This window comes from Eschrichtius robustus, chromosome 13 (genome assembly GCF_028021215.1).
Source record: "Eschrichtius robustus isolate mEscRob2 chromosome 13, mEscRob2.pri, whole genome shotgun sequence".
In the NCBI taxonomy this organism is placed as follows: domain Eukaryota; kingdom Metazoa; phylum Chordata; class Mammalia; order Artiodactyla; family Eschrichtiidae; genus Eschrichtius; species Eschrichtius robustus.
The window spans coordinates 22,770,651-22,787,728 of record NC_090836.1 but is presented as its reverse complement, the minus strand read 5'-3'; the positions used below and the strand labels follow the sequence as shown (position 1 = coordinate 22,787,728).

Genomic DNA, 17,078 nt, shown 5'->3' with positions numbered 1-17,078 from the left:
CTAACTGTATTTATGTCTTCTCTTCCCTCCTAGATTGTAAGGTCTTGTGGTCAGGGACCATATTCTCTTTGTCTTTGCTAAAATACCATATGCCACCATGCTTTGCCCATTATAGATGTTCTATTAATATTTATTGAATAAATGATTGAGTAGCATATTAGATCTCTCTCTCTCCAATGCCAGATTTATAATTTATTTTTTAACATAAGGAAATATTTCCTTTAAACCCCTAAAAGATTCGGGAATCTCCACATCACTATGTCTTTTTTCCCCGTCTTTAGAAATGTATTTTTTGGATTCATCCTTAGTCTAATTACTTAATTACTGTGGTTATTATGGTTAGAGTAGGAAATCAGCAGTATAATTAAAACATATAGTAAGGTGTATATTTACTTGGCCTTTAGTTAATATTGGTGAATTTATGTAGCCATAGATTTGTTTGGGTGCTTCCTCCTCCTCTTTCTCTTTCCTTGTCTTCCTGGTCTTCTTCTCCTCCTTCTCACTATTATCACTTTAATGAATTTACTGAAGCAATAATTTTATTTATTTTTTAATATATTTTTAAAAAATTTATCTATTTGGCTGCATCAGGTCTTAGTTGCGGCACGCGGGATCTTTCACTGCGGTGCACAGGCTTCTCTCTAGTTGTGGTCCGCGGGCTTAGCTGCCCCGCAGCATGTGGGATCTTAGCTCCCCGACCAGGGATCGAACCCACGTCCCCTGCACTGGAAGGCAGATTCTTAACCACTGGACCACGAGGGAAGTCCCTGAAGCAGTAATTTTATATAAAAAAGACCACATTGCAGCCTGTGAGACACAAGATGAGGCGAAATCTAACTGATCGGCACCGTCTTTAGTATTGTTGCCGAAGACATGAATATATAAAATTTAATGACATGTAATTAGTATGATTAGACTTCAGTCATAGACTTTTCTCTTTTACAGATGAGGACCCTGAGTTCCATGGAGGTTAGGCGACCTTTCCTAAGGCCCATGGCATTTCCTTCCAGACCAGAGTCTGGAATCCGGTTCCACACACATCCCTCAGGAACTGAACTGAGTGATCCTAAAAGGGTGAAATGTGTGAAGACAATTTTAGAAAGTAACATTGTCTTTAAGGTAGAATATGACCTCTGTCTTAAAGGGCATACATGACTCCTGTTTGACTTAGGTACGTTAATTCCTGTTTCTGTACACATTATAGTTATGGATATGTCATGGCTTCCAGCATGAAGTTAATATACTTTACAGTGTCTTTAACCAACTAGTCTAACTGCTTGCTGAATGAAAACTTTGACCATAAGGTATGTCCTGGTTAAACATGTTACATATCTTTTGAATATTATTTAGCTATAATTTTAGTATGTATTTTTTAATTTAAAAAGAAAAGTCTGAATTCTTCAAACTGAAAGCAAAAGAATATAACACAGTGATCCTTTTTTTTTTTTAAAGTCACTTTATTTTATTTTTATTTGGCTGCACCACATGGCATGTGGGAATCTTAGTTCCCCAACAAGGGATCGAACCTGGGCCCTGGCAGTGAAAGCACCAATTCCTAACCAGTGGACCGCCAGGGAATTCCCTAAAACAGTGATCCTTGACTAAAAGAGCTAAATAAACCCCTTCTGTGCACTATGCTGACCTTTCATTACTACAGAGTAAAAGCGTGTCTTTTTGAGTTTGGTTAATCAGTAGACAGGAGGCCAGTTAATTCACTGTCTTTTCACTTTCTACCTTTCACTGTTGGAGTCCAAAAGCAGGAATAATACTGTTTTGGAACTGATTCGTTTATTCATAATTCAAGGGAATTTAAGGAGCCTGAGGTACGCATCTCTATAGAAAAATAAAGTTCAGCCTCAGATCTCCCCAATTGCTGGCCTAGCACCAACAGGCAACTTGTAACTGGATTCCTGTTTTATCATCCCTCCCCCACCCCCATTGTCTGTCTGCTCTGAAAACTGAAAGACTGCTGTCCAGTGGCTCTTGGACTTGGTTCTGCCTTCCAGCCACTCCTCTCCCTTATACCCACAGTCACTTTCCGATTTGTTTAACCACAGTTTAGCTTTGTCTGTTCTTAGATTTCATATAAATGGAGTCATACCATGTCTGGCTTCTTTCACTTTAAAATCGAGATGTAATTGACATATAACATTGTATTAGTTTCAGGTGTACAACATAATGACTTGAGATATATATATATATATATATGACATATATCTATATTGACATGATCACCACAGTAAATCTTGATAACATCCATCACCACACATAGTTATAAATTTTTTTTCTTGTGATGAGAACTTTTAAGATCTACTCTCTTAGCAACTTTCAAATATGCAATTCAGTATTATTAAATGTAGTCACCATGCGCTGTCACATTACCAGGACTTATTTTCTTATAATTGGAAGTTCGTGCCTTTTGACCCCCTTCACCGATCTCTCCCACTCCCACCCCTGCCTCTGATAACCACATATCTGATCTCTGTTTCTATAAGTTCATTTTCTGTTTGTTTGTTTGTTTTAGATTCCACATATAAGTGAGATCATACAGTATTTGCCTATCTCTGGCTGACTTATTTCACTTAACACGGCGCCCTCAAGGTCGATCCATGTTGTTGCAAATGGCAGGATTTCCTTCTTTTTTATGGCTGAATAGTATTCCATGGTATATATTTTTGAGATCCACTCTTGTTGTGTACATCAGCAGCCCATCATTTTATCGCTGAGTAGTACTCCACTGTTTGAATATGCCACATTTTGTTCATCCATTCTCCTGCTACATGATATGCATTTTTGTCTAAGCCTAGTTTCTGGCCCTATTTTATGTCCCTACCATTGTTCCCCCCACCTTTCCCATCATCCTCAAATGAATGTGCCTGTTTTAGTTGATTTTCCTGGAAAATGGTTACCTCTGCATACACAGTTCTTTCTTTAGCTGAGGAGAGCTTTGTTTTCCATAATCTTTGATCATTGCTTGTATTCCACTGATTTTATCTTCCTTCTAGTATCCTGGTTGCGCACTAGTTGATACCCCATTCTCTGGTCCTCCGTGACTATTTCCTTTTTCCTAATTTTCATTTCTTTACACCTTTCCTCTATGGTGAAAGATAGCTATTCCATTTTTATCCTTTGCATCACTCATTTCCAGTAATGTCAACTATGCTTGTTCCTGCTGCCGACATGGACTTTAATTTTGTATTTATGTTCTCATTGTTATTGAGATCCTCCTTAATTTAACTTCTTTTTATATTGTGATTATTTCTTATATTATTTTATTATTTATCTGATTATTTTTATATTATATTTTTGCTGTTCATCTTCTGCTGCCTTCATATGGAGGCAATGTTTACTTGCACTTTCTTGAATATGCCAAACCATTTCCTGAAAATTTATTTTGTATCATACCATAGATAATATTCAGAGAGACTCTGAGAAAGAATTCCCCCCCCCCCCCGTTTTAACATACTTTTTAATCAGTCCCATGTTGTTTTTTCCTGCTTTCCTCCCTTATTGTCCTCAGACAAGTGAGCTCTATGCAGAAGCAGAACGGTTGAGTGGACGGTCTTTTTGTTCCACTTCTTTTTTTCTCAATCCTCTTGCTAAATCTTCAGCTGCAGGGCAGTCTGCAGGGTCCTGATGTACTTCCCAGTTCCAGTAGGTGTCAACTCTGCGTCCCTGGGCTCTCTTGAGGCTGCTTCTCTCCCCAGCGCCTCTGCTATTTTTCCTTTATCACACAGTGTCATTCCAGCCCACAGCAGCTACAGTTCTTTCTCTTCTTGCCCTTTCTTCAGACAGCGCTTCTTAGAAAGCCCTCTGCCATCATCTGCTCCCTCCGCTTTCTGCCCATTTGCTTTCTGAGCTTTGTTGTATCTCTCTGGCCATGAGAAGACAGAGAGAGGTAGTGGACAGTGGGTGGGAGGATGGGGGAAACAGTTTTCTGCTCCATCTCACAGCAGCTTCTCAGTGATGGAGAAGCACTTCGGTGTAGGTCTTTGGTTGGTGAATACTCGGGGTCTCTGGGTTGGGGGCACATAGTGGAACTACAGCAAGTATCTTCTGAACTGTGTTCACCTGGCCACTAGCTTGAAGTCAGGTTGAGGTTTGCCATGAGATGACAACTGGGGAGTTATTGCCTCTCCCCCAGCACTATCGGCTTTAGACTTACTGTCAATTCATTGATGATTTGGGGTTTAGATGGTTTTCAACCTTAGTGTTCAATGAGATTGAGAGTGTTTTCCTTTGTTTTTGATCATTTTCAGTACCGTCATTAATATTTAGTGATAAGTTGGGAGGGGCATTCCTCAGAGCTACTAGCCAAGTGTCATTCTGAGAAAGACTCCCAGCCTTACATCTTAAATGGTGACTTTAATTCCCTGGGGTTGCGTATTGTATACACCAACTGATTCACATTAATAGGATTACATTCAATTGGACAACTTGTTATTTTGAGAAAACACCTTCTAAACCAGATGCTCTACAAATGATCAGCGAGGACATCTTTTTGAAACTGTGTAGTCAGGTGGGAGTCAGGAGTTACGGATGCTAAGCAGCTGGAAATGTGTGGGTCAACAGGCAGCATGTCCAGAACTCATGCTTTCTGATTGGGATGACCCCTAAACTCCACAGTCCAACCCAGAGACATGTGTTCTTTTTTTTTTTTTTTAGCATCTTTATTGGAGTATAATTGCTTTACAATGGTGTGTTAGTTTCTGCTTTATAACAAAGTGAATCAGTTATACATATGTTCCCATATCTCTTCCCTCTTCTGTCTCCCTCCTTCCCACCCTCCCTATCCCACCCCTCTAAGTGGTCACAAAGCACCCAGCTGATCTCCCTGTGCTATGCGGCTGCTTCCCACTAGCTATCTATTTTGCATTTGGTAGTGTATATATGTCCATGCCACTCTCTCACTTCGTCTCAGCTTACCCTTCCCCCTCCCCGTGTCCTCAAGTCCATTCTCTGTGTCTGTGTCTTTATTCCTGTCCTGCCCCTAGGTTCTTCAGAACCCTTTTTTTTTTTTTTTAGATTCCATATATATATATGTTAGCATACGATATTTGTTTTTCTTTCTGACTTACTTCACTCTGTATGAGAGACTCTAGGTCCATCCACCTCACTACAAATAACTCAGTTTCGTTCCGTTTTATGGCCGAGTAATGTTCCATTGTGTACATGTGCCACGTCTTCTTTATCCATTCGTCCGATGATGGACACTTAGGTTGCTTCCATGACCTGGCTATTGTAAACAGAGCTGCAATGAACATTGGGGTGCATGTGTCTTTCTGAATGATGGTTTTCGCAGGGTATATGCCCAGTAGTGGGATCGCTGGGTCGTATGGTAGTTCTATTTTTAGTCTTTTAAGGAACCGCCATGCTGTTCCGTATCTCTCCACCTGTTTGAGACATGTGTTCTTGTTTGTTAGTTTAAATAGTCCTCATGCATTAGCTGACATAGCTGATACATAGATCCTCTTTTGCTTGGTTTTCTTTTCTTGTGTGTTTAGCACGTGGAGCGTGATCTGGAATCATTGTGAAAACTTTCCTTTGGTCTATTTTTAGAAATCGGTGTCCGCATTACTGGTCAATAGCAGATTTTGTGGTGGGCAAAATGAACTCTCTTGAATGCTTCTTAAGAGGTGGTGAGACTGTCAGCTCTCGCTTAGTTCGAAGATGTCAATGTTTGATACAAACAAAGGCCACACATTTGGCACTTTAGCTCTTGTCTCCTGCAACTAGGGTTTGAAGGCATTTACTAACCGTTTCTCTCTTAGCCTCTTTTTTTGTTAAACTTAGTTAAGTGTACAATAGTGAACTGGAATTAAAGATCACTGGTCTTGTTAATGTGCTTTTAATAGCAATTCAAAAGTAGCTCTGTTTGTTGTCTTTTAGCTTAACCCTGATTATCGAGATGCCCAAAATGAAGGAAAAAATGTGGTGAGTAGAACTGTTTTTTTCCCCCGTCAAATACAAGCACGTTATTTATATTTTATATGAACAAATTGAAAGGTTAGTAGAAAATTTGAAGACTAGGGCTCTGAGAGAGATTCTCCAAGTAGAGGCTGTGGATCGAAGATAAAAAGTAAATGATGATTTGGCTTAGATTATAAGAACATGACCAGAAATGGGTGTTTAGGGAGATTTCCAGCAACTTGGAGGCCACTTATGATAGATCGCTGAAGGCAACTGGATTTGGGAGGTATGGTGGGTCTAGGTTTAGTTTTCAGAAGTTCATAGAAATTAGGAAGGAGGAATGGAATTGTGGCATAATATTAAAATAGGACAACAGAACAATCCTTTTCAATTTAAAATAATTTGGTTTCTATTTATGGGGAGAAATTGAAGTGTTCAGTACCTAGACAATTCTAATTTTTAATAATCTACAGTGTGCTACTCAAAAAAAAAATCACAATCTTATTTTAAAGCTAGTTTTCATTAAAAATACTTATTATTATTTATCCTGCTCATCTCATCATAATTTGGAAAGAATATGACTTAACAATGACAACATGATTTAATTCAATAAAAAATTCATAGGGGAAGTGAGTTACCAGTGGGGATGGGGGTGGGTTATGGGTGAAACTGTATGGTGATAGATGGCAACTAGACTTGTGGCGGTGATCACTTTGTAGTACATAAGATGTCGAATTGTTAATGCTGTACACCTGAAACTTATTAAAAAATTCAGAAATTCAGGATATTTTGATGTGATCCAAATAAAGCCTGGATTTTTTTTTTTTTTTTTTTTTTTGGTGTTTCCTATTATCATTTGGTGTTTCCTATTTTTTTTTTTTTTTAAAGATTTGATGAAAGTTCATAATAATGCAGTTGACAAGAAAATTAGTTATTTCTGAGATATACATTTTAAAGTAATAACTAGGATTATTACTTATAACATTATACCAGAACATATAAGATTTTTAGAAATTTCATGTAATGTCTGAAACATTTATATTAACATATTTCCATACATATTTCCATACAAATACAAATATAAGATTTTTAGAAATTTCATGTAATGTCTGAAACATTTATATTAACATATTTCCATACATATTTCCATACAAATACAAATATAAGATTTTTAGAAATTTCATGTAATGTCTGAAACATTTATATTAACATATTTCCATGCAAATAACCCAATGAAAGTTTAGTATTAGTTGTTTTGTTTGTTTTTTTATACTGCAGGTTCTTATTAGGCATCAATTTTATACACATCAGTGTATACATGTCAATCCCAATCGCCCAATTCAGCACACCACCATCCCCACCCCACCGCAGTTTTCCCCCCTTGGTGTCCATATGTCCATTCTCTACATCTGTGTCTCAACTTCTGCCCTGCAAACTGGCTCATCTGTACCATTTTTCTAGGTTCCACATACATGCATTAATATACGATATTTGTTTTTCTCTTTCTGACTTACTTCACTCTGTATGACAGTCTCTAGATCCATCCACGTCTCAACAAATGACTCAATTTCGTTCCTTTTTATGGCTGAGTAATATTCCATTGTATATATGTACCACAACTTCTTTATCCATTCGTCTGTTGATGGGCATTTAGGTTGCTTCCATGACCTGGCTATTGTAAATAGTGCCGCAATGAACATTGGGGTGCATGTGTCTTTTTGAATTACGGTTTTCTCTGGGTATATGCCCAGTAGTGGGACTGCTGGGTCATATGGTAATTCTATTTTTAGTTTTTTAAGGAACCTCCATATTGTTCTCCATAGTGGCTGTATCAATTTACATTCCCACCAACAGTGCAAGAGGTTTCCCTTTTCTCCACACCCTCTCCAGCATTTGTTGTTTGTAGATTTTCTGATGATGCCCATTCTAACAGGAGTGAGGTGATACCTCATTGTAGTTTTGATTTGCATTTCTCTAATAATTAGTGATGTTGAGCAGCTTTTCATGGGCTTCGTGGCCGTCTGTATGTCTTCTTTGGAGAAATGTCTATTTAGGTCTTCTGCCCATTTTTGGACTGGGGTGTTTGTTTCTTTAATATTGAGCTGAATGAGCTGTTCATATATTTTGGAGATTAATCCTTTGTCCGTTGATTCATTTGCAAATATTTTCTCCCATTCTGAGGGTTGTCTTTTCGTCTTGTTTATGGTTTCCTTTGCTGTGCAAAAGCTTTGAAGTTTCATTAGGTCCCACTTGTTTATTTTTGTTTTTATTTCCATTACTCTAGGAGGTGGATCAAAAAAGATCTTGCTGTGATTTATGTCAAACAGTGTTCTTCCTATGTTTTCCTCTAAGAGTTTTATAGTGTCCAGTTTTATATTTAGGTCTCTAATCCATTTTGAGTTTATTTTTGTGTATGGAGTTAGGGAGTATTCTAATTTCATTCTTTTACATGTAGCTGTCCAGTTTTCCCAGCACCACTTATTGAAGAGACTGTCTTTTCTCCATTGTATATCTTTGCCTCCTTTGTCATAGATTAGTTGACCATAGGTGCGTGGGTTAATCTCTGGGCTTTCTATCTTGTTCCATTGATCTATGTTTCTGTTTTGGTGCCAGTACCATATTGTCTTGATTACTGTAGCTTTGTAGTATAGTCCGAAGTCAGGGAGTCTGATTCCTCCAGCTCCATTTTTTTCCCTCAAGACTGCTTTGGCTATTCGGGATCTTTTGTGTCTCCATACAAATTTTAAGATGATTTGTTCTAGCTCCGTAAAAAATGCCATTGGTAATTTGATAGGGATTGCATTGAATCTGTAGATTGCTTTGGGTAGTATACTCATTTTCACAATGTTGATTCTTCCAATCCAAGAACATGGTATATCTCTCCATCTGTTGGTATCATCTTTAATTTCTTTCATCAGTGTCTTATAGTTTTCTGCATACAGGTCTTTTGTCTCCCTAGGTAGGTTTATTCCTAGGTATTTTATTCTTTTTGTTGCAATGGTAAATGGGAGTGTTTCCATAGTTTCTCTTTCAGATTTTTCATCATTAGTGTATAGGAATGCAAGAGATTTCTGTGCATTCATTTTGTATCCTGCAACTTTACCATATTCATTCATTAGCTCTAGCAGTTTTCTGGTGGCAGTTTTAGGATTCTCTATGTATAGTATCATGTCATCCGTAAACAGTGACAGTTTTACTTCTTCTTTTCCAATTTGTATTCCTTTTATTTCTTTTTCTTCTCTGATTGCCGTGGCTAGGACTTCCAGAACTATGTTGAATAATAGTGGTGAGAGTGGACATCCTTGTCTCGTTCCTGATCTTAGAGGAAATGCTTTCAGTTTTTCACCATTGAGAATGATGTTTGCTGTGGGTTTGTCATATATGGCCTGTATTATGTTGAGGTAGGGTCCCTCTATGCCCACTTTCTGGAGGGTTTTTATCAGAAATGGGTGTTGAATTTTGTCAAAAGCTTTTTCTGCATCTATTGAGATGATCATATGGTTTTTATTCTTCAATTTGTTAATATGGTGTATCACATTGATTGATTTGCGTATATTGAAGAATCCTTGCATCCCTGGGATAAATCCCACTTGATTGTGGGGTATGATCCTTTTAATGTGTTGTTGGATTCTGTTTGCTAGTATTTTGTTGAGGATTTTTGCATCTATATTCATGAGTGATATTGGTCTGTAATTTTCTTTTTTTGTAGTGTCTTTGTCTGGTTTTGGTATCAGGGTGATGGTGGCCTCATAGAATGAGTTTGGGAGTGTTCCTTCCTCTGCAATTTTTTGGAAGAGTTTGAGAAGGATGGGTGTTAGCTCTTCTCTAAATGTTTGATAGAATTCACCTGTGAAGCCATCTGGTCCTGGACTTTTGTTTGTTGGAAGATTTTTAATCACAGTTTCAATTTCATTACTTGTGATTGATCTGTTCATATTTTCTGTTTCTTCCTGGTTCAGTCTTGGAAGGCTATACCTTTCTAAGAATTTGTCCATTTCTTCCAGGTTGTCCATTTTATTGGCATAAAGTTGCTTGTAGTAGTCTCTTAGGATGCTTTGTATTTCTGCAGTGTCTGTTGTAACTTCTCCTTTTTCATTTCTGATTTTATTGATTTGAGTCCTCTCCCTCTTTTTCTTGATGAGTCTAGCTAATGGCTTATCAATTTTGTTTATCTTCTCAAAGAACCAGCTTTTAGTTTTATTGATCTTTGCTATTGTTTTCTTTGTTTCTATTTCATTTATTTCTGCTCTGATCTTTATGATTTCTTTCCTTCTGCTAACTTTGGGTTTTGTTTGTTCTTCTTTCTCTAGTTTCTTTAGGTGTAAGGTTAGATTGTTTACTTGAGATTTTTCTTGTTTCTTGAGGTAGGCTTGTATAGCTATAAACTTCCCTCTTAGAACTGCTTTTGCTGCATCCCATAGGTTTTGGGTCGTCGTGTTTTCATTGTCATTTGTCTCTAGGTATTTTTTGATTTCCTCTTTGATTTCTTCAGTGATCTCTTGGTTATTTAGTAACGTATTGTTTAGCTTCCATGTGTTTGTCTTTTTTACGTTCTTTTCCCTGTAATTCATTTCTAATCTCATAGCGTTGTGGTCAGAAAAGATGCTTGATATGATTTCAATTTTCTTAAATTTACTGAGGCTTGATTTGTGACCCAAGATGTGATCTATCCTGGAGAATGTTCCGTGCGCACTTGAGAAGAACGTGTAATCTGCTGTTTTTGGATGGAATGTCCCATATATATCAATTAAATCTATCTGGTCTATTGTGTCATTTAAAGCTTCTGTTTCCTTATTTATTTTCATTTTGGATGATCTGTCCATTGGTGTAAGTGAGGTGTTAAAGTCCCCCGCTATTACTGTGTTACTGTCGATTTCCTCTTTTATAGCTGTTAGCAGTTGCCTTATGTATTGAGGTGCTCCTATGTTGGGTGCATATATATTTATAATTGTTATATCTTCTTCTTGGATTGATCCCTGGATCATTATGTAGTGTCCTTCCTTGTCTCTTGTAACATTCTTTATTTTAAAGTCTATTTTATCTGATATGAGTATAGCTACTCGAGCTTTCTTTTGATTTCCATTTGCATGGAATATCTTTTTCCATCCCCCTCACTTTCAGTCTGTATGTGTCCCTAGGTCTAAAGTGGGTCTCTTGTAGACAGCATATATATGGGGCTTGTTTTTGTATCCATTCAGCCAGTCTATGTCTTTTGGTTGGGGCATTTAATCCATTCACGTTTAAGGTAATTATCGATATGTATGTTCCTATGACCATTTTCTTAATTGTTTTGGGTTTGTTTTTGTAGGTCCTTTTCTTCTCTTGTGTTTCCCACTTAGAGAAGTTCCTTTAGCATTTGTTGTAGAGCTGGTTTGGTGGTGCTGAACTCTCTTAGCTTTTGCTTGTCTGTAAAGCTTTTGATTTCTCCATTGAATCTAAATGAGATCCTGCCGGGTAGAGTAATCTTGGTTGTAGGTTCTTCCCTTTCATCACTTTAAGTATATCATGCCACTCCCTTCTGGCTTTCAGAGTTTCTGCTGAGAAATCAGCTGTTAACCTTATGGGAGTTCCCTTGTATGTTATTTGTCGTTTTTCCCTTGCTGCTTTCAATAATTTTTCTTTGTCTTTAATTTTTGCCACTTTGATTACTATGTGTCTCGGCGTGTTTCTCCTTGGGTTTATTCTGTATGGGACTCTCTGCGCTTCCTGGACTTGGGTGGCTATTTCCTTTCCCATGTTAGGGAAGTTTTTGACTATAATCTCTTCAAATATTTTCTCTGGTCCTTTCTCTCTCTCTTCTCCTTCTGGGACCCCTATAATGCGAATGTTGTTGCGTTTAATGTTGTCCCAGAGGTCTCTTAGGCTGTCTTCATTTCTTTTCATTCTTTTTTCTTTAGTCTGTTCCGCAGCAGTGAATTCCACCATTCTGTCTTCCAGGTCACTTATCCGTTCTGCCTCAGTTATTCTGCTATTGATTCCTTCTACCGTATTTTTCATTTCAGTTATTGTATTGTTCATCTCTGTTTGTTTGTTAATTATTCTAGGTCTTTGTTAAACATTTCTTGCATCTTCTCGATCTTTGCCTCCATTCTTCTTCCGAGGTCCTGGATCATCTTCACTATCATTATTCTGAATTCTTTTTCTGGAAGGTTGCCTATCTCCACTTCATTTAGTTGTTTTTCTGGGGTTTTTTCTTGTTCCTTCATCTGGTACATAGCCCTCTGCCTTTTCATCTTCTCTATCTTTCTGTAAGTGTGGTTTTTGGTCCACAGGCTGCAGGATTGTAGTTTTTCTTGCTTCTGCTGTCTGTCCTCTGGTGGTTGAGGCTATCTAAGAGGCTCGATGGGAGGCTCTGGATTCCTATTTTTTTTTTTTGGTGTTTCCTATTATCAATCATTTTTATTGTTGTTGTTATATCAATATTTCTGATTACTCCTGCAGCTACTGTCCGCTGCCCCATGATGTCTACTGCCTTTTCTATGTGTGACTCTCAGCAGGGCTGGATTTCTTTAAAAGCAGTTTAGCCAGATATTTTGATATAAAATAGACACAGTCTATAATACAGTTTTGTTAGGAATTTTGCCATCCCTTTTGGAATGGGTAGGTATTATTACTGCATCACCCCACATTCTGCTCTTTGATAGAAACAGTTGGAATGTTTCATTAAAATGACTACTGTTTTACATTGGCGCACAGATTTACGTTTTAGGAGGATATGGGGGAGATGGGTCAAATAAGAATTTCTGGACCTGAGTCAATCCTGGTTGACTCCTCTCTCCATATGATTATCATGTTTACAATAGAAATAAGCTGAAGCATCAGGTCACTGACCCAGTGAAAACTTTAACTTGTGTCAAAATGTCTTTAAATATAGAAGTAGGTTTGTTAGATCCATTGGATCTTTTATTTATGATTCAATTTTATCCTCCTGTGTGGGCTTTTCTCCCCCTGGTTTTCAAATAGCTGCACCAGGATTGTTGGGTCCTTACCTTCCTATGATTTAGGAAAATCCTATCAGTAGCCATGTTTAAAAAGCAAAGTGTGAATCATAGTTTCTTTGGTTCTTCCTATAAGCTTGTCGATGGTCTCAATGGTTTCCAGCCAGAGACCACCAGGAAAATACCCATACAAGTGGTGTTTGTAACTCACTGCACGCACACTATGGGGAACTGCGCTGCTTCTCAGTAAGAAGGTGTTAGAAAAAACGTCTTATAGGAACTGGGCTTGTGCGATTGATTTTGGGGAAGATTTAAAGAAGCGGGGCTTTGCTGTGGATGGGAATGCTGTCAGGAAGAGGAGGTATCTTAATACATTTTATCTGTGGGTAGGGCAGGCTAGATCTATAATTGCTAAAGAAGCAGCAGTCGCTCATATTCGCTAGAGGAGAGGAGCAGGATTGTCGTTTTTTGTGGCTTGAACAATGTTCACAGTCTGTCGGTGTTCAGATATGGTTACGGAGTGGTGTTGTTTTGTCTTGATCCATTCCAGTCATGAAGTGACCTTGTCTGGTGTTGCTGTTTTGTGAAATTGTCCATATTCACCAGGAGAACACCATGGCCCAGCTTGAGTGTCAGGCCAGCTCCTAGCAACACCAAGGCCCGGCTCATACACCAGGCCAGCTGTCGGATGTCGGGGACTGCTTTTCTCTTTGTCAAGGTTTATTTCTGTGATATTCTATGTGACTTCTTGAGCATGCTATAGAGACAGCGGAGCTCTACTGTAGCACCACCGTGAACTTGTGTAGCCTTGGACGAGTCAGATAGCTTTCCTGAGACTCAGTTTCTTCACCTGTCTGATAGGATAAGGATGTTTGCCCTGCATGCCATGGGGATAAAATGCCAGCCGACAAATGGAAAACTCTCTGAATAAAAGATGTTAGTAGGCTAAAAATGTAAGTTGTTTCTATTTAAAGGGCATCATATCAAAGCTTCAAACTGTGCAATTGAATTAAATCTCTGGCTCATCTCCTTTTGGCTACATACCATTTGGAGACGCTCCTGATGATTCTGGGCAGAGCTGAGGGGGAGAATATAGTGAATGAAGGTTTATGGACCAGCACAGAGCATAGAAATAAGTAATAAATCCATGGTGAAATTTACTCTTTGTGTTAATCAAGCTTTTGATTAGACTTGCTAAATTTTTTTCCTTTGTGTTCTGAAGTACAGTTTCTTTATCCTCCTTTAAAGGTGAGAAAGAGCGCTCTTCTGTTTAAGCAGTGTTACTACCAATACTTTAATTGCATACAACATAGGTGGGTTTGCTTTTGTTGTAGGATTTTATGACTGGATCTCCTCTGTCCCCTCAGAGACATATCCAACTGGAGACATCTGATTTCATTCTCTCTGAAACCCCTAGCTTGAAAGTAAATAAAACTGAGAATATGGAACAGTAAAGCTAACAATATGGCTTCTCATTCTATACACCATTTACCACTTAGCAATAATGATGTTTCTGTCTAAAAAAGAAAACAGAGGAGCATTTAGAGTGTAGCCTGTGAAAAATGAAATCAGTTTCCCAAAACAATGCTATCTCACCTCAGATCTGGGTTCCAGTAACACTGAGTTCCCTGTCACCATGCTAATTATTTTCTTTCCTCATTTTCCCTATGTTGTCTATTTAATATCCAGTTAATAGTTTTCCTGTAATTTAGAAACCTTTATCAAATGTTGCCTTCCATTTTTGAAGTTTCAGAGGTTAATGGATGGTGCCGCTGAAATGAGGCGGAGTGTGTCAGAGCTCCCATTAAGACCCAAATAGCTGTATTTATTCTACAAAGAAGCCTGTTATTTCCAATCTTACAAATGTACAGCATCCACAGGGACCCTGTAAATATTGGAACTGTATCAAGCCCAGCTGGGAACCTGAAAGTCGTTAGTTTTCTCTCCGTGAAAACCGGCATCTTTTCAAATGGCTCTTTGAAGGAGATTTTTCTGGAATAATACCACCCATTTTAACATTACCTTATTTATGTGGAATGTGATCTGATTTTTCCAGGGAACGTCTTTTGTCTGTGCTGGGGATCCTCAGCCTCAACAATACTGATATATTGATACTCGGGCCAGATCATTCTTGGTTGTGGTCGGGCTGTTCTCTGCATTGTAGGATGTTTAGCGGCATCTCTGGGCTCTACTCACTAGACACCAGGAGTGGTCTCCCTGTTCTCCATCCCCCATCCCCCGCCCAAGTTGTGGCAACTAAAAGTGTTTCTGGAAATTGCCAAATGTCTCTGGGGAGCCAAACTCTCTCCCTTTGAGAACCATCCGTCTTTGTGCAAAAACATACATTAAACAGAAATGTTCTAGGAAGCATGAAACTTTGCTGAAATAGACTTGAAAATCCTATTCTGTAGGATTTTTCTTTTGGGGGAGGGTACCAGATTCTGAAAGAAGACCCGCAGATTTCTTTGAGTTTTACTATGTATTCATCAGTGGTAAGATGATAAGGAAAAGCAAGAAAAAAGGGTCATATTGGGAATTAGTGTGAGAGCACCCGATTGTCAAGGAACCGTGGCAAGAGAAGAAGTGTTTGCAGCTTTAAATGGCAGGGTTGTGTCTGTTCCAGAAAGTCTGCAGTGAGAGCCGCAGAGGGTCTGGACCAAAACACAGATGCCTACACATCGTTATGCTGCCGTGGCCACAGGTCTGAATCAGCCCTGAAAACGCATACATTGTTTCTTACCGAATGTCTCTGGCTCCTCACAGCAGAATTGCTACGTGATGTCTCTGCTGAAAATGCGATGACTCACAAATGAGGCAACGGAGAAGGTGTAGCGGGAGGCTCCCTGCCGTGCGCCGCGGGCAGGGCCCCCAGGAGCTAGAGAAGCTGGCGAGCCATTAGCATACTCTGGCTTCTCATACGGGATTTTCAGTTTGTAGAATCTGCGAGGCTGTGTGCCTTTCCTTCCAAGTGAAAATGCTAGTTTTTCTAAAAGCCCAGCAGACTAGGTTAACATTCTGCAGCCCTGCATTCCCTAAATTGAGAGTGTTTTGGAGACTGAGATGCTGTTAAATTTAACACCTGTTTAAGCTCTGTTGTACCTTAATGTCTTTTCATGATGCAAAGAGGGAGGGCAGTGTGCTTCTGTAATTCTCTGCAGAGAACTAGTGTTTTGGGGTCTTTTTTCTTACTTAAAAAGAGATGTGGGTTCATAAACAAAAGCCACAAGCACACAATTTTGAACAGAACTGCCTTCATATTGTAGAAATACAATATTAATTTTCTTGATATTGAAGCTTGATCCATTTATTTAAAAACTGTATACTTATAACTCATTATTCATATTTCATTATTTAAAAAATTCCAAGGGGCTGGCTTGAAGTTTACTGTCAAACTGCTTATGACAGCTTGTTAAGCAAATTAACGGAGTACAAGAGAGTAATAGCAGAATGCTTAAGACTACAGCCCTGTTTTAAAAAACTTCTAAATGTGTTAGAAGATCTTATTCACACATAAACAATTGTTATGCTATTTATAAATGGAACTTATCTATTCATTAAAGCTTTTTTCCTCAAAGACCTAAGCAAGTTATTTGGGGGTACATTTCACTTATCCTAGGTACTTAAAATTAAACCACAGGTCTTAAATAGTATGAGTAATTTAGAGTGACCTCTTTTAGTTAGTAAGTGACTAACTAACTAAAGTGACTAACTAACTAAGTGACTAACTCACTTAGCTAATAAGTGAGGTTTCTCTATGGAAAAGATTTTTATTGTTCACTGTAAGAGTATCAAAATAGAGAGGTCTTTGACTATTCTTATCGGGATCCCACAGGGAGATATTACCAAGGGAGATGGGGTAGGAGAGCAATCTCTTGGAACCTGAATCTGCTCGCCTTTTATAAGTCTAAAATTCATTTTATTAGCTTTTCAAAAGGGGGAAAAGGACAGTACATACAGGAGGATTGATTCCACTAAATGAATTCACAAATGACTGATGTATAAACCACAGTGCCAACTGTCAGTTGCTAAGTAGATCTAAATCCTTGGGTCAGTTAGTGCATTTTCCCTGAAGGAAAATCTATATCAAAAGCTAACTTATGATTAGAAGATTGGTGTGGAGAGCTCAGGAAATTAGATGACACACATGCCTTTCAGGGATATGGAATTCTTCCAGGAAAACTGGAATACTAATTTGTTTCATCTACCCTAGCCTGCGGTGAGAGAAACTGT

General features: G+C 38.4%; 1 protein-coding gene across 2 annotated transcripts in view; it reads left to right on the top strand.

The window, feature by feature from the left end:
* ITPR2 (inositol 1,4,5-trisphosphate receptor type 2) overlaps window positions 1–17,078 on the top strand; it is a 524,186-nt gene that overhangs the window by 119,361 nt on the left and 387,747 nt on the right. Inside the window, exon 10 of one of the 2 annotated variants that reach the window (XM_068561340.1) lies at window positions 5,890–5,934. The exons of the other annotated variant lie outside the window; for it this stretch is intronic. Coding sequence (XP_068417441.1) covers window positions 5,890–5,934 — 45 coding nt within the window. The remainder of the gene's footprint in view (window positions 1–5,889; window positions 5,935–17,078) is intronic. 2 annotated transcript variants of the gene reach the window in all.